Source organism: Myotis daubentonii, chromosome 6 (genome assembly GCF_963259705.1).
Source record: "Myotis daubentonii chromosome 6, mMyoDau2.1, whole genome shotgun sequence".
NCBI classification, from domain to species: domain Eukaryota; kingdom Metazoa; phylum Chordata; class Mammalia; order Chiroptera; family Vespertilionidae; genus Myotis; species Myotis daubentonii.
The window spans coordinates 3,792,862-3,809,541 of record NC_081845.1 but is presented as its reverse complement, the minus strand read 5'-3'; the positions used below and the strand labels follow the sequence as shown (position 1 = coordinate 3,809,541).

Here is a 16,680-nt window from a genome sequence, read left to right as displayed (position 1 = left end):
AAGAGGATGCTGGTGGCCATGCCAGGGAGGGGCCGGCGCTGAGCCTTAGGGCCTGGGCTGGGGGGAAGGGCTGCTCCCCACAAGGAAAATGCGTGGGGACACGCGGTGACTAGACCAGAGCAACCACGTGAGGCGGCATGTCACTGGCCTCCGTCCTTGGAAGTCATGGAGCCAAAAGGGCGTTGATCGTGTTAAGTGCGGGCCCACGGGCAGGTGGGTGGCACCTGGGAGGCTCTTGGAATTTACTAGACTTCTCCAGGCAGTTCTGCATCTGGCCTGAGGGAAGTGTGACCAGCAGAGGGAGCATGTGAGCTGCTATTTGTGAACAAAGAATCCCTTCCCTCCAGAGCTGAGCTTGCGAAAGGGAAGACCCAGGAGTTGTCCGTTGTCCACGGCGTGGTCAATTTATGAGTCTAACACTCGTCAAACAAGAATTCAAAAATCTAGGAGCAAATTTTTTTGGCTTTTCGATGTTGCACGGTTTCTAAATTTAAGGAATTGTATTAAATTGTTGCCTACCTTTCTACGTTGCTGATGTACCGGCTGGTCCTCTTTCCTGAGATGGTTTTGTGGAAAGTGAACAAAAGAGCCGTCTTAGCCAGAGCTGCCTGCCTGTTGTGGGGGGGCGGGGGGCGGGGGGGAGGGGGCTGGAACCTGAAGGCGGACGGGGCCTGCGGCTGTGTGCCATCTCCTCACGACGCCCGCCTGGCCCTGGGTGTGACCATCCCCGCACCCCTCCAGGTTCGACGTGGACACCTGCACCTACCACTTCAGCTGGGACTCGCGGGCTGCCTGCGCCGTGAAGCCCCAGGAGGTGCAGATGGTGAACGGGACCATCACCAACCCCGCCAACGGCAAGAGCGTCAGCCTCGGGGACATTTACTTTAAGTAAGTGAGCATTTCCTCCGAGTGCGGCCGTGCGTTCCAGATGGACCCGGCAGCTCGGGTCTCTGCCTGGCGGGAGCTCCACAAGATAAACAGGCCGCGTGCCCGAGTTACTGTGCCCAGGCTGTCAGCACAGCCTGCTCATCCAGGGAAACTGCTCAACTCTTAGGTTTTCACACCAAAGAAGGTGAATCCTCTCGAGTGTAAAAATACAGGCGCTCCGCCCTCCTCACTTTATGATAACCCCGGGGTCGAAGCCAAAGCTCTCAGAAACAATTTTTAACCAGGGATCTGTGGGCTAATCAGCTTCTGAAAAACTGATGAGCATCTTGGCAGTGTCACCGGGAGGTTCTTGGGGTCAGGAGGCCGGTGTGTGGCAGGGCCGGGGCAGGGCGAGGCGGGTGTGTGCCGTGCAGTTCGAAGAAGGCGCACTGTGCAGAGTGCCACGTGTGGGGACGGAAGTCTGCCCACCAGGGTCCTCGCGGGCCTGGAGAACGGGCGCGTCCTGCCATCCGCACTTGCTCCCAGGACTGTGGGTCTATAGTAAACAGCTTTCTTTTTTAAAATACGTTTGTGTTGATTTCAGAGAGGAGGGGGGCGGGAGCTAGAAACATCAATGATGAGGATCATCGATCAGCTGCCTCCTGTACGCCTCCGACAGGATCCAGCCCGCAACCTGGGCGCATGCCCTGACCGGGGATGGAACTGTGACCTCCTGGTTCATAGGTTGACACTTACCCACTGAGCCACGCTGGCCGGTGTAAACAGCTTTGTTAAAGGACGGCCGGAGTCACTGCTGCCTTTTCTGTCTCTCCAGGCAGTTCAGTGCCTCCGGGGACATTCGGACCAACGGGGACAAGTACCTGTATGAGATCCAGCTTTCTTCCATCACAAGCTCCAACAACCCGGCCTGCTACGGGGCCAGCGTCTGCCAGGTGAAGGCCAACGAACAGCACTTCAGCAGGAAAGTGGGGACTTCCGATAAAACCAAATACTACATTCAAGGTACTTGCGCTTTCCCATTGTTCCATTTTACTCGCTCCAAGGAAGAGGTTTAAAATATTCATGAAGTCCCCTCAGTTGAAATCTCAGATCCTTTTTTATTGTAATGTCTTGATTTTAAAATTAAAAAAAAATATATCTAAGCCCTGGTACTATTCTTGCCTTGTGTGCATCCATCCCAGTGGATTGAACAGCCTGGGTCCCAGGGCTCCCCTCTCTGATCTGTCTGCCTCACACACTAACCTCCCGGCCTCCCCGCTGTGGCTGACTGAACAGTTCGAATCGCCTACAGAGTGGGGAGTGGACTGAATCCACACAAGGCTGCCTCACTTCTAACACCAACTGCTGGTTTGGGGGGCTCCCATCATCAGCCTCAGGTTTGATAATTCCCTAAAAGGGCTCTGAGACTCACTGAGAGCTCTGAGTCCCGGTGTGGTTCATTCCAGTGAAAGGATGTAGATGAAAATCAGCCAAAGGAAGAAGCATGCAGGCAGGGTCAGGAGGGAGCCAGACCCCCTGCTCTCCTCCCTGCGGGATTGGGGTGTGTACATTCCCAGGTCAGTGTGTGACACAGTGCGCCCAGTATTGCCAACCAAGGAGCTCACTGCCCCCTGGGGGCCAGGGCTTTTATTGAGGCTCCATTATGTTGGTTTGGTTGGTTAATTGGTTGGTTGATTGATTGGCTGATTGGTTGGTTGGTTGATTGGCTGGCTGGTTGGTTAATTGGTTGGTTGGTAAATTGTATGGTTGATTGGTTGGTAAATTGTATGGTTGATTGGCTGGCTGGCTGGTAATTAAATAGTTGGCTTGCTGGCTGGCTGGTTGATTGGATGGTTGGTTGGTTACCTAGTTGATTAATTAGCTGGCTAGCTGGTTGGTTGGTTGCTCACTTGGTTTATTCCAGTCTCCGGGTAGGCCAGTACCACCTAGCCAGCTGCCACTCCAGGTCCTATTGTTACCTGAGAACAAAGCCAGCCCTCTTCAGTCAAGGCTCAGGCTGTCTTGCACACTGACTTAGGGGAGAGGCCCCATCGTGTGTGCAGGTGGCCTGTGAGGAAGAGCACACCGGGGGCATTTGATGAGGGACCCTTCTGCTTGACTCTAAGTCTGCAAACTTTTTATAAACTTTGAGAAGATGAACTGTTACTGAAATAGTGGTGATAACGTTGCTGTGTTGTGTGCTCGCCTTCCTTTCTGACAGATGGGGATCTGGATGTGGTGTTTTCCTCGTCCTCCAAATGCGGGAAAGATAAGACAAAAACGGTCTCTTCCACCATCTTCTTCCACTGTGACCCTTTGGTGAAGGAGGGGATCCCCGAGTTCAACCACGAGACCGCCGACTGCCAGTACCTCTTCTCCTGGTACACCTCCGCCGTGTGTCCGCTGGGGTGAGTGCGGCGTCCGGTGCTGGTGGGAGCTTGTTCTCGGTCACTTTCCTCTCTGGATGGACACTTACCAACTTTACCCCCACCTCCTCGCTCAAAACTCAGCTCCAGCATTAGTGTGTGTGTGTGTGTTTTCCGCCCAGTGTTTCATTGTGGAAAGAATTCAAACATGAACAAACCCAGAGAAGTGGTAGAGGTACACCCTAGTAGCCAGCACCTGGCTTCAGCAGCTGTCCCTGTCCTGTCTCGGTGGTCCACTCCCAGCAGTATCGGCTCGAGTGCACCTTGGGCCCTGAGGGCCTTTCTCTTCTCATGTCTTCTTCCAGCAACGTGTCCCTTGGTGGCTCCTGGGCGGCGGCAGCTCCATCCCATCCTTGTTCCCAGCTCACCTTCTGTTTTCTAGTGCGGACTACCGTGTGGTTAACGGCACTTTACCTCGAGGGAAGTGTTTTCTGCCCTGAGGGCTTCTTGTTGCGGGAAGGGAGGTGGCAGCCTCCGTGGCCTCGGGAACCTGCCTCTCTGGTGCCCACCCCTGGTTCCCTGGCCCAGCCGTGGTGCCAGGTTTAGGGCCTCATCCAAAGCAGAGCGCATCCATGGCTCTCCTCTTCTGTTGCTCTCTTTCTGTCTCATCCACGTTACCGTATCACAGAAGCTTCCTATTCTCTTCCTGAGACAAGATCAGGAGAAAACTGCGTTCCTGCCTGTAGTCGCTGTCCTTCGTTGCCTGAAGGACCCTGCAGTCGGCAGAAAGCCATGGCAGGGGCCATGCCGGGAGAGCCCAGGCCCCACCTGGAGATCTTAAATCTGACATTGGTTTTGTCTTTGAGACTCTGTGGGCGCTAGTCCAGCAAAGAAAGAGTCATCCTTGTCCTAACTTTCCAGGAGCAGGGATGTAGAGCAAGGCTCAGCAAGTTCCTGCACGTGGCCATCTCACCGGCACACGCGGTGCGTTCAGCTAGGAGCAGTGACAGGAGAGCCACTGGAAAGTAGAAGTACATTTGGAGACAGTCACACTTCTCAGTACTCACGGGTCGCAGGAGGGACCAGAAGTAGAAACAAGTCACACTGGGGCCTGGGTGACGAGCACCGTCCGGCGTCAAGCCCCGGTGCGTGGCGTGTCCCCGGCGCCGGCTGGTCCTGGCTCGGGGGGCCTCTGGCTCTGAGGGCAGAGTCTTCAGAGCATCTCCCAGGTCCCTCCAACTCCTTGCTTCTGTTCCCCGAGGCCCTACAGAGGGACGGGCCAGGACCGAGGAGCGCGTCCCTCAAAGCTCAGCTTTCTCATTCCTTCCGTCCCTGTGGCTCCAGGCTGGGTGTTCAGCCTGTTTTCCGATGCTTCTGCCTGGACTCGCAATCAAGACAGTGGAGTGGCAATCAGCCACTCCCAGGGGGCACTGCGGGCCCCGCCGCAGCAGCAGGCCCCCGAGTGACGTGCCTTCCTTGCAGGCCGGGCTTCGACAGCGAGGACGCTGGGGCGGACGCGCCGGCGCGCACGGGGCTCTCGGAGCGGAGCCAGGCGGTGGGCGCGGTGCTCAGCCTGCTGCTGGTGGCGCTCACGGGCTGCCTGCTGACCCTGCTGCTCTACAAGAAGGAGAGGCGGTAAGGAGAGGGGGGGGCCGTGGGCAGAGTCGCATCCAGGGGGCCCAACAGCAACCAGAGCCCAAAGTTAGAACCAGGGGGTGGCTTCCAGTTGAGTTTTATAAATGCCTGCATTTCTGCGATGAGGTGTCCCAGGTGCTCCGCCAGGCTCCACCCTCATGCCATGGCCGCACTCTGCGCCCTGGCCTGGCCGGCCGGTTCCCGGGGCGCCTGGCTGAGGGACAGCAAGCTAAATACCTGCCACGAGCAGACTGCCTCCCGATCTAGCTCCCTCCCTCCCCTTGTCCCTCGTAAAGCAATCGCTTAGAGGCACCTGCTGCGGGCAAGGGCTCGTCACTCATCGCGTGTGACTTCCCATCGGGTTTCCACGTCACACGTGACAGGCGTGCAGCTGAGCCCTGTGGGGGTCAGCCCTGGGCCGGGCAGAGGAGCAGGCCAGCTCTGGGCTCCCTGTCCTCTCTCATCTGCCGTGAGCCAGAGGCCAGCAGAGGGCTTGGGCGTGAGCCGTCCGGGGGTTAGTCACCCACGCAGTGGCCCTCGCAGCCTCGGCGCAGCCTTGGGGTTCAGGAAGGTGTCCCGACTCGTTCATGCGTGGAAAAGCAGAAGCACGGATGCCCGATAGCTTGCTCCAGGCCTCGCTGGACTGCCAAGCGGTGGGGCAGGATTTGACCCCCTTCTGTCTGATTCCATGGTGTTCTGGCCGCCGTCCTGGGTCTAGCGCTCCTGTGTGTGGAGAGGCAGGGGGGGCGGCCACACCTTCTCCGTTAGGCTGGGAGCCCTGCTGGGTCCACCTGGAGTAACTGGTCTCTTGCAGGGAAACGGTGCTGAGTAAGCTCACCAGCTGCTGTAGAGGAAGTGCAAACGTGTCCTACAAATACTCCAAGGTACGTCCCCACCCCACCCCACCCCCCAGGAGAGCTGTGGGCGGGGGGCTGTGCTGTCAGTCGGTGATGAGAGGCACGTCATCACCAGCAGCTGGAGATAGGGAGGGAGAGCCGTCGGTGGCTTTTAGCCCGAACACAAGTCCGTCTTTTATTCCTTCTGTCCTCACCGAGGAGGCAGCTGGTTTCTGAGCACCTCACTCGGTGGCTCCTACTTTTGGGCTGTTCTGAACCCGTGTTCTCGATGGTGGGAGCTTTTGTGCCTCTGGCACTTGGGTGATTTCCTTCGAGGCACGTTTCCAGGGAAGGACCAAAGGGCATAATGTGCTCACGGCTCCTGATGTTACTGCCGAGTTGCCTGCTAAAGGCTTATCTCAGCTGGACCCCGACTCACGGCCTTCCCCCCACCCGCCCCGCCCAGGGCGCGGGCTCCTGATGAGCAGCGGGGGGCCCGGACTCACCGGCTGCTTTCCTGCCCCCGTGACGCCGGCTGCCTGGCTGGGCGGGCAGAAGTGGGGGCCCTGACCTGGGCGGGTGGGAAGGCGGGTGTGCAGCAGTGGACCTGGCCGCAGGTGGGCTCCACGGGCTCCGCTGTGTCCCCAGCAGGTCAACAAGGAGGAGGAGGTGGACGAGAACGAAACGGAGTGGCTGATGGAAGAGATCCAGGCGCCGGCCCCGCGGCCCGGGAAGGACGGGCAGGAGAACGGCCACGTCACCACCAAGCCCGTGGAGGCCGCGGCCCTCGCCTCCCTGCACGGGGACGACCAGGACAGCGAGGACGAGGTCCTGACCATCCCAGAGGTGCGCGTGCACTCGGGCAGAGGGACTGGGGCCGCAAGCACCCACCCAATGCGCCACCCGCCGAGGAAGACGCTCCGCGACACCCGGGTGGGGCTGGTGGGCGGCGACAAGGCCAGGCGGGGGCTGCCCCGGGCCGCGGCGCCGAGGCCCGGCCCCCCCAGCGGCCTGCGGTCCTTCCACGACGACAGCGACGAGGACCTCCTGAACATCTGAGTCCGGGGCCGGGGCTGGGGCCGCCGCCCGCCGGGCACGTCAACCAAATAAGACTCCAGCTCGATGATACTTCTGTCATTTTTGCCTTTAACAAAAACTGGTTCAAAAGGGAATGATTTCTGTGAAGGGGGAGAGAGAGGTGAGCAGGTCAGGCACCCCTCGTCCTGGTGGGCCGCGGCCCGGGATGAGGCATTGGTCCGGTTAGAAAGGGTGGTGCTGGGGCCCGGTCTGTCCCAAGTCCTCATTTAAGTGCGTGGCGCCGGGCCGGACGCACCTGGGGACAGAGGGCTCCGAGAGAACCCTTGCTGCTGTAGGCCCTGTTGGTGTCTGACCGTTATATTTAGCATTTACTTCTCTCCTCCTATTTATTGACTCTGACAATTACTCAGGTTTGTGAAAAAAAAAAAGAAAAAGAAAAAAAAAAACACAAAAAAACAAAAAACAAAAAAAACCAAACCTCCCCCCAGTTTCTTCCTGCGGGTGGGTGTGCGGCCACCCGGGTGCGGGAAGCTGTCTGCGGGGCTGGTTTCATATGCGATTTTGACCTTGTCGACATGTATCCTCTAAGTTAGAATACTCGTCTGTCTCCTTTCCTCTTGCTTTCTGTTTCCTGCGGGCGCACGCACGTGCGTGGCCCTGAGTGCCTGGGCTTCGAGGGCCGCCTGCCCCACGCCCCTAGTCAGTGCCGGCCCAGCTTCGCGTGGCGTCTGAGGCCTCGGGCGCAGAGCACACGGCCGGTGTTTCTCTCTGGCTGGTGCCCTCCGACACCCGCCCAAAGGTTGATTTTTGTGAGTCGAGATGTCAGAGAAGATGACGTGCGAGGTCTCGCCTCTTCAGGTTCTCTGACGCCACCACGACTGTGCTTATTTTTTTAAGAAAAAAGTGTTTATCCACCATCCGACCTATCAGAAGCCTTAAATTGCACAGCGTGTGACTTGCAGGACTGCATGCAGGCTGGCGGTGGGACCCTCGCCCTGGCCTTGCGCGTGGGGTCCAGGCGGGGGGCGGCCGAGGTCGGGGCCCCCAGCGGTGGGCGGGGTGGGGATGACTGCTCTCTCCCTGCCGCTGGCTCTCTCGAAGTGTTTAATGGACGACTTTCCTCTTATTCTAGAATTGTACATAGTGGGAGTCACGTACTGAAGGGCAAACCGCCTACGGGTTCATTGGTTTGTACTCAGTTTGGCTGGCTAATTTGATTTCAACATGAGTATTTTTTAAAATTGATTTCTTTCCTCATTTTTTTTTCCAATCAAATTTACTGTAACGTAAAGTATTCAACGATTTCAATAAAAGATAAATTATTAACTGGGTGTCACTGCTTTTTCCCCTGGAGAGTGGGACGCTGCCCGCCTGCCCTCCCGTGAGGGTACCGGGGCCGCGTTCGGGCGCAGCTGCAGTGGGCGGACGACCCCTCACGCAGCACCTCCGTCCTCTCTGGGTCGTCCCCACGTGCGGGACTGACTGGGTGCGCCGTGCTCCTCAGCGTCACCCACGTCTGGGTCAGGCCTCCTTCCGAGAAGGCAGACGCGGGGTTCCCGTTCAACGCCACCCCGTGGGTGGGTCCCCGGTCCCGGGAGGCGGCCTAGGTGCAGCCTGTTGGAGTGGCTTCTCCTGCACACACTCGTCTTCCCTCTGGCCACTGACCAGCCGCTGGGTGCTCACGGGGAAGCAGACAAAGCCGCCCCGTGAAAGCAGGCTTCCCTTCATCCCACTTGCTAACGATCCGATGGGAGCTCGTTCCTTACTACATTTTTTAGGGTTCCACAGTGTTGTTGAAGTATCAGAACCACCGGAACGGTGCTTCTGACCCATTCCTTCTTCTTCTTCTCCCTTTTTTTTTTTTTTTTAAAAAAATACATTTTTATTGATTTTAGAGAGGAAGGGAGAGGGAGGGAGGGATAGAAACATCAGTGATGAGAGCAGATCATGGATCGGCTGCCTCCTGCACGCCCCCTGCCGGGGATCGAGCCCACAACCTGGGCCTGTGCCTTTGACCGGAATCAAACCCCGGACCTTTCAGTTTGCAGGCCGACGCTCTATCCACTGGGCCAAACTGGCTAGGGCTCCTTCCTTTCTTTATTCTCCTCATTCGAGTGCTGGCATGTGGGGTTTGCTGAAGCCAACCCCAGAATGTGACCTTACTCAGAGATCAGACCTTGCACCAATGACCAAGTGACAGCGAGGTCAGCGGGGTGGGCCCTAACCCGCCATGACTGGTGTCCTTGCAGAATGGAGACCTGCAGACACAGACACACACAGAGGGAAGCGGATGTGAAGACACGGGGGAAGGACAGTCAAGTGCGAGCCAAGGCGAGCAGCCTGGACAGCCCTGCCCTCAGCCTCAGGAGGAGCCCACCCTGCCCACACCCTGATCTTGGACTTCTGGCCAAAGAGCGGTGAGGCAGTAACCCTCTGTTTCACCTCCCACCCATGGTGCTTTATTACGGCAGCCCGAAGAGGCGCACCCACACACTACAGGCCCGGCCCCGGCAATGCTCGCGGGGCCGGGCAGCGACGACACACACGGACCGCGACCACGGCAATGCTGCGCCGAGGAGCTCGGCACCCGTCTCGGCCGCCGTCCCGTGCTCGTCCCACACCCTCCCCTTTTTACTCTTGGCATTTATAGAAAACATGATGCAGAAAATACACTCGCTTCCTTGTCTGTTCATTCATTCAAGGAGAGGGTCCGTTTCGGGCCGGGGGTCCCGGCACAGGGCGCAGTGATGTCTCGGGCCCACGGTCCCCCGTCGCCCCGTCACTGCCTTGAACTGACACCAGAGACCAGTCTGGGAAGGGCTTTCCGTTCCGGATGGGGAACGGACCGGGCCCCAGGGGGACACAGCCACTGTGACACGGCGGCTGGCGGGCTTTGAACCTGAGCCAGGGCCTGCGCTCTGAGCCCATCGTCTGCCCGGGGCCCCATCACCCCCTCTGGTTCGGTCCGCACACTCAGAGCAAGCTTCGCGTGTGTCAATGGCTGAGAAAATGAAGGCAGGATAGGATTGCATGACACGTGAGAGTCGGATGGGATGAAATCCTGGGTCCCTAGTGGAGCGTCAGCGGGAGCCCCCCCTCACTCGCTCTCCTCTCCTCTGGATGCTCTGGCACCAGGACCACACACGTGACGCGGGCCGGGGGCTGACCCTGAGCCTTGGTTTCTCGTGTCTGATGTGTGGGTAACTCAGGTGCCGGCAAGGGTCACGGGACATGCTCGGTGAGCACCTGGCCGTCCTCCAAGCTTGGGATGGTGACACCAGCCAGGCCCTTCCCGACGGGCCGTGGCCACAGTCCTTGGTAGCTTCTCCCCTTTGCCATTTAGGATCGCCTGAAGCAGGGCTGGGAGAGGGGGCGAGGGAGGGATGCAGGGCAAGGTGAGGGTCCCCCAATCTGTGGTGGGGGCTGGGGGCAGCTCCTGTCCATGGGAAAAAGTGAGTGGTGGGAGTTCCGGTCAGGTCTCGTCTGGCCTGGCTGCTGGGGAGGTGGGGGCAGGGAGGAACCCCGCTTTCTCCCCCTGATGCGTGGAGAGCAGGACCTTCAGGCTTCGGCCACTCCTCACGCAGGGGACCCCTGTCAGGGGAGCTGGCACCCCCATAGACCTCTCCCTGTGTCACTCTGGGTTACCCCCCAAAAGCAATTCTCTGACCCCACGTTAGCTTGATCCCACAGAGCGTCAGACCCCATAGTTCAGACCTGGGTCCCACAAGCCGGCCCCCACTGCAGGTGCCCCTCAGAGGCAGGAGGGCCCCAGCTCCCACAGTTCCGCCTGATTTGGCCGCAGATTGGGGTTCCCACGACCCCCTCCCTCTTGGATTCAATTATTTGCTGGAGCGGCTGGCAGATCTCCGGTAACACTGAGTTTACCAGCTTCGTGAAGGGCACGGTGGAGGATGCGGGTGAGCGGCCAGGTGAAGGGCTGCACAGGGCGAGGTCTGGAGGGTCCGAGCCCAGGAGCCTCTGTCCCTACGGAGCTGGCGCCCCCTCCCCCCTCCTCCCGCGCCTCCCCCCTCCTCCCGCCCCTCCCCCCTCCTCCCGCCCCTGCCCGTATGAACGCATCCTGGACCTGGGAGCTCTGAGCTCTGCGCCACTGGGGTTCTCGCGCAGGCTTGCTCGCGGGGCAGGGCCAGTGGCTAGCTCACGAGGATGGGGGGTGGTTTGGTCTTTCCTGTGGCCAGGAGCCATCGAGGCGCCCACCTGAGCCCCCCATTAGAACAAAGCCACTCCTCCCCCGAGGCTCCTGGAGGCAGGCAGACTGCATTTCCTGCCTCTCCCAGGGCCGCGCTGAGTGTGCTGGGTCCCCCACTCCCTCTCCCTGCCTGGCTCCCCCTCTGGCCACGTGGGAGGGGATCTCGGAGCTGCAGTCCCCCCAGGAGGGGCCCTGCTTGTTACCAAACCACCGGGCTGGAGGCGGCTCCGGTGCCCAGGAGTGCGCGTCCCAGGAACCAAGGGCACCCCTGGCCCCTGTTCACCTGTCCCTCCTGTGCGCGTGGAGGGCCCCGAATGTCGCGTGTCCTGGGGCTCCTGTCAGCAGCCCTGGCCTGGAACCACGGGGCCTCACCGCTGTGGCCAGAGGACCTTGGGTCCTGTCCCAGGGTCAGGCCGTTTCAGGGCAGCTGGGAGCCTGCCCGGGAGACAGCGACGCTGGTGGGGTCCCAGGTGGGTCCCGGGAAACCCAGCCGTGCGGAGTCGGGCGAGGACGGCGGGAGATGGGTCTGTGTGGGGAGCTGGGCCCTCGCACCCGTCCCGTCCCACGCGCCCGGCCAGAGGACGGGTTACCTGCAAACCCAGAGCTGCTTCCGGTTCGGCGGTGCTGCTGCTGACCCAACGCTGCCAGGCCCTCACCGTCCCCAGCCCGGGCCCCGCGTGTGACGTGCAGGGACGGGATGGGGAGGCTCGGCCTGTGTGGGGGGTGGAGGCCGGAGGACCCCGTGGCCGGCTCCCAGCTCTGCCCCGTGGGGAGCAGGCCCGTGCTCTGCATTCCCCTGCGGCGGGCAGGGTGGCCCGGGATGAAGGCCTGGAGCCTGGGGGCCCGGCCACCACAGGCTGCCCCCGCCCCGCCCCGCCCCGCGTGTGCTCGGGGTCATCTGGGCCACTTTGCCGGCCGCCTCACTCCTCCTGCCTTGCCTCACCGCCTGGCGACCCCCCTGGCCCTGCCGATAGCATGTGAGGCGGAGGCTGGGTGGGGCCCCCTGTGCCCTCGCCTGCGGCTGTCCCTCGGGGAGCCTGCCCGGGGACTGAGCTGGCGCAGTGAAGGGCGACTCGCCCCTGTGCCCAGCCAGCGCCGCCTGCCATTGCCGGGACCTGGTCAATGTTTGTTGAGTCAACAAATGAACCAGCACGTGAGCCAGAGCCAGAGGCAGAGGCAGCTTCCCCGGCCGGAACACTCACTGGGCAGCGTGCGGGTTCTGTGTAGAGGGAGCTTGGGGCGCTGTGGCCCCCTCAGCCTGCTCCCCGTGCGGAGGGGCCGCCACACAGCGGGCTGCAGGCTGGGGGGGACGGAGCGGGCCGGGGTGGGAGGCCTCTCCAGCTGGCAGCGCAGGTGCCCCGGGCCCAGGAGCCGCTCCACGGCAGGCCCGCCCGCTGCCAGGAGCCCCGGGGACCCCTGACCTGGCGATGCGGGCGCGGGCGGCCCACGGGGATGACACTCTGGAGCAGGTCGGGGTGTCGGCTGGTTCCAGAAGCGAACGTTCCTCCTCCTCGCTCTGCTCTCGGCCTCGTTCCCCCCCATCTACGTGGGCATCGTCTTCCTGGGCCTCACCCCCGAGCACCGCTGCCGGAGCCCGGGCGTGGCCCAGCTGAGCCGGCCGAGGAGCTGAACCTCACCGTGCCCGGCCCGGGGCCCGCGGGCGAGGCCTTCCCCCGCCAGTGCCGCAGCTACAAGGTGGACTGGAACCGGAGCGGCCTGGACTGCGTGGACCCGCTGGCCGGCCTGGCCGCCAACAGGAGCCTCCTGCCGCTGGGCCCCTGCGGGCACGGCTGGGTGTACGACACGCCCGGCCCCTCCATCGTGACCGAGGTGAGAGCAGGCCCTGCATGTTGGGGACCGTGTGGGTTTCAGGGAAGAAGCAGACACCAAATTCTCAGGTTTGGTTTCACAGCAAGAAAGAGGGCGGAGTTCTGTGCAGCAAACAGTGGGCACGGTCAGGCTCCCGGGGCCTGTGCCACCCTTTCGACGCTGCTGCACGTGGCGGGTGTGGGCCTTGGAGGGGGCATCGGGTCACGGCCAGCCCTGGCCAGCGGCTCTGTGTTAGCCAGGGCCAGTGTGGATCAGGCCACCGCTTCCCAGAAACGAGAGGCCATGGGGTGTCCGTCACCACCTTTGGGCTGGTCCCCTCCCCCTGCCTGGTCAGCACGCTCGGGGGTGGGGGTGGGGGGGTGCGGGGGGAGGGGAAGGGGACAGAGGGGCGGGTGCTGGTGCCACTTGCTTTGTGCTCAAGGTGTCCCCCAAAGCAACGTTCGCCAACCTTCCGAACCTCATGCACCACCAGGGTCCGCGCATCACCCGTTGGTGGCCACTGCTCCAAAGACATGGCCGGTGAGAGGCCTGCCCGCCCGGGACACTGACGGGTGCCAGGACTCCGGGAGCAGGCCCAGGCGGGCGCTGGGTTCTGTGCCGAGACTCACTCTGCCTGTCAAGGCCCAGATGGGTCCCCTCCTGCCTGGCAGGTCCGCTCCGAGCTGGTCCTGCTCCCCCATTGGGTGCGGTGCTGGAGGGGCAGGGAGAGCAGGGCCATGAGGCTCCCTCCGGAATCTGCAGTCGGGGGGCAGGGGGGGGAGGTTGGTGAGAATAGGACCCCGTGTGGGCAGATGCAGCGGGGCTGTGGGCTCTGAGGGGTCACAGTGGCTGAGCTGCTCTGGCCTCTTCCGGAAGGAGGGGTGTGGGGTGGAGCTGTGAGGAGAGGGCACAGCAAGGCAGGAGCCAGGCTGTTGAACTGGTTCCATGTCAGGGTTCGCTGGAGCAGTCATGGGGGACAATGGGGTGATCTCTCACCTTCGGGCCGGGACGCCCCGCTAAGTTAAAGTCAAGTCAACATGCACCTTTCTAGGGTGACTCTGTCCCAGACTCCAGGCGATACCTGGTACTGAAAACGGAGGTGCGCTTATACTAAAAGGAAGCATGCACCTGAATTCAGGTGCAGCCGCGCACCCTGACGATTTTCTGCTAAACCCGCAGCCCTACCTTTGTGCCAAACAAAGGAGTTGGTCTTCACTCGGCGGTGGAGGGAGAGGATCCCGCTGGACCTGGGCACTGGTCCCCACGCACAGCGGTGGGGGTGGGGGCCTCCCAGGAGGCAGGGAGGGTGTGAGGAGGCTGGGAAGGAGCCCCAGTGAGCAATGCCAACCACCATGGTTGTCACAGGTCAGAAAGAAGAAGTAGCTTAAGAGACACAGCCTGGCATGGGCTGGGAGGAGCGACCCACTTTGCTCGAGGGTCTGGCTTGGGGGGAAGGGCGAATGGAGCCACTGGCTGGCGGGGGAGGGGGGGGCTGCAGGGGGAGGCTGGTGAGGGGTGGCCTGGTGGGAGGGGGCTGTCCTGGAGAGGAGGGTCAGATGTCAGAGGACAAAAGGCCTTTAGAACGGGTCACTGTGGGCTTCTGAGTGCCCGAGGTCTAGATGACCCGCGGACTGAGTGATTCCTGGAAATACTGGCAGAGCCAGAGGGGGAGACGGCTGCAGGAGAAAGCGTTCCTGGGGTGAAGGCGGGGGCGGGGACAGGTGCTGTGTGTGACGGGCTGTGAGACTCCCCTGGGGCCGATGTAGGTGATTGGACACTGGGGTGGGGCTCGAGGTCAGAAGGTCAGGTGAGGCTCCTGGCAGCAATGGGTCTCCCTGCCCCTGCTGCCCGCCCCCCGCCCCCCTCCCCCCCCCAGCGGACCTGTTCCTGGGAACTTGCCACAGTCACTCATTTCTGCAGAACGAATCTTCCACGCGGCCTGGCCTTGGACCTAGGACCTTGCTGGAGGGAGGACAGTGCGCTCATGTGTTTGAATGCCCAGCGTCACCTGCTGGGGGACCGAGGCAGGGGTCAGTTGTGGGGGGAACGTGCAGTTTCTGCCTTTGGCACCCCCCCAGGAGGCCCTGCCCCCTCTGCCACACACCAGCCACAGCCCCAACCAGCCTAGGGGACCCCTGACCTTGAGTGTGATCCCAAGGTGAGAGCAGTGCTTGCATTGCTGTTTGCACACTCGCTTGGCCCTGGTCACCTGGCTTCCCGTCCGTGACCTGCTGAGGCAGGTCCATGGGCACCTGCTCTGGCAGGGACTTGGGTGGTGCTGGGGACTGGGCGAGCCTGGCGCTGGCCCTCCCAGCGGAGCGGTGACCGGCCCCCAGAGCCCCAGGCTACGCCCAGCGGCACGCCGGCTTCCAGCGAGCTCAGGTGTGTCCGGGCGGGAACTGGGAGGCAGGGGGCATGCAGGTGTGAGCCCTGCAGGCGACTCTAGGCCAGCCGTGGGCAAACTACCGCCCGCGGGCCGGATCCGGCCCGTTTGAAATGAATAAAACTATTGAAAAAAAACACCGTACCCTTTTATGTAATGATGTTTACTTTGAATGTATATTAGTTCACACAAGCACTCCATCCATGCTTTTGTTCCGGCCCTCCGGTCCAGTTTAAGAACCCATTGTGGCCCTCGAGTCAAAAAGTTTGCCCACCCCTGCTCTAGGCACAACCCTCCGGGGAGCCTGGGCCGCCTTCCCTGGGGAGGCGTGTTGGCGGGTAAGGCTGTCCCGTCTCCAGCTCAGGGCACTCGGCTTCCGCACAGCCGGGTACGGCGGGCCCAGGACGGTTCAGGAGGCAGCAGGGCTCAGGTCAAGGATGGAAGCAGCCAGTCAGACAGCACACCAGGCTGGCTGAGGGCAGCGCCCAGGGGCTCGTCACAATGGACCCCGGAGGCCGGCACAAGGATGTGGTCAAAGGGGCGTCTGAGAGATGGGGGAGGGGTTATAAAGCCCCCGGTAGACGATGAAGGGTTATTGCTCTCCCCTTCGGTGCTCACAGTAGATCTGTGACTGGGACAGGACAGGGGAGCTGAGGCCCATAGGTGCTAGGTAACGGCTCACGGGGATGTCTGGCCGGGTGGGAACATGAGTCCGAGTAAATAAGGTGGTGCAGGGACAGGGCGGAAAGGAAGGAGGCGACCCTGGACACCCCCCCAAATAGGGGGGGCCGGCTGCGCCCCTTCAGATCCCTCGTTTCCCCGGAGCACCATCCTCCTTTCAGACCCTCTGAGCTCTAAAGAGGAGGAGACGAAGCTTCCACATTGGGGCCTTCCGGTCCCAGGTGCGGGCGGCCTCACCCGTGCTTGTGCCGGACGCGGGGGTTGGGGGGCGGGCTCCTCCAGACCCCAACAGAGCACAGCTGTCCCCATGCGGGCCTCGACCTTCCCTCTCCTGGCTCGGGGCCCTGGCCCCCGAGTGTCCCCCAGGCCCCGTCCCGCCCTGGTCCCTCCCGCACTCAGAGCTGGAGTGCCTGCCGCCCCCAATACGCCCACCTTCTCGACTCTTCCTCTTTGCTTGTCTTATGTTGCCACTCACAGTGCCATCATTCACGACAGAATTTGCATAATTATTGATGGCATTTACATGATTATATATGCAATTCGTAAGTGCTTAGGAAACGTTTCTCTTGTACATTTCTGCTTTGGGGAGAGTAGTCTGCTGTGCCTCTCAGGACACGAATCTGTTGGCCATGTCCTCCAGTGACCCACCGTCAGCGGCAGAGCACGGACAGCAGCTCCTGAATGAATACGCGCCTAGTGGGGCTCCTGCCGGCCCTGAGAGGCAGGGAGACCGTGGGGCCGGAGGGACGGTGCCGAGGGAGCGGCGTGAGGCCCCGGGGTGTGCTATGCCGGGCTTTGCTTGGAGAGGGGCTGGAAGGCAGAGTTTGTGTGTGGGCCGCTGCCCTCTAACGGGCGTGA

At 61.5% G+C, this 16,680-nt stretch overlaps 1 protein-coding gene across 5 annotated transcripts in view; it reads left to right on the top strand.

The window, feature by feature from the left end:
• Positions 1–9,414, top strand: part of IGF2R (insulin like growth factor 2 receptor) — a 96,239-nt gene extending 86,825 nt beyond the window's left edge. For 2 of the 5 annotated variants that reach the window (XM_059699902.1, XM_059699900.1), the window contains exons 43-48: positions 742–888; positions 1,703–1,890; positions 3,089–3,275; positions 4,716–4,868; positions 5,683–5,752; positions 6,356–8,068. In XM_059699902.1, the coding sequence (XP_059555885.1) occupies positions 742–888; positions 1,703–1,890; positions 3,089–3,275; positions 4,716–4,868; positions 5,683–5,752; positions 6,356–6,763 (1,153 nt within the window). In that variant the 3' untranslated portion in view covers positions 6,764–8,068. Of the gene's footprint in view, positions 1–741; positions 889–1,702; positions 1,891–3,088; positions 3,276–4,715; positions 4,869–5,682; positions 5,753–6,352; positions 8,069–8,991 lie in introns of those variants that run through there. The other 3 variants (XM_059699901.1, XM_059699899.1, XM_059699903.1) reach the window with 2 other exon arrangements.
• The last annotated feature ends 7,266 nt before the right edge of the window (positions 9,415–16,680 follow it).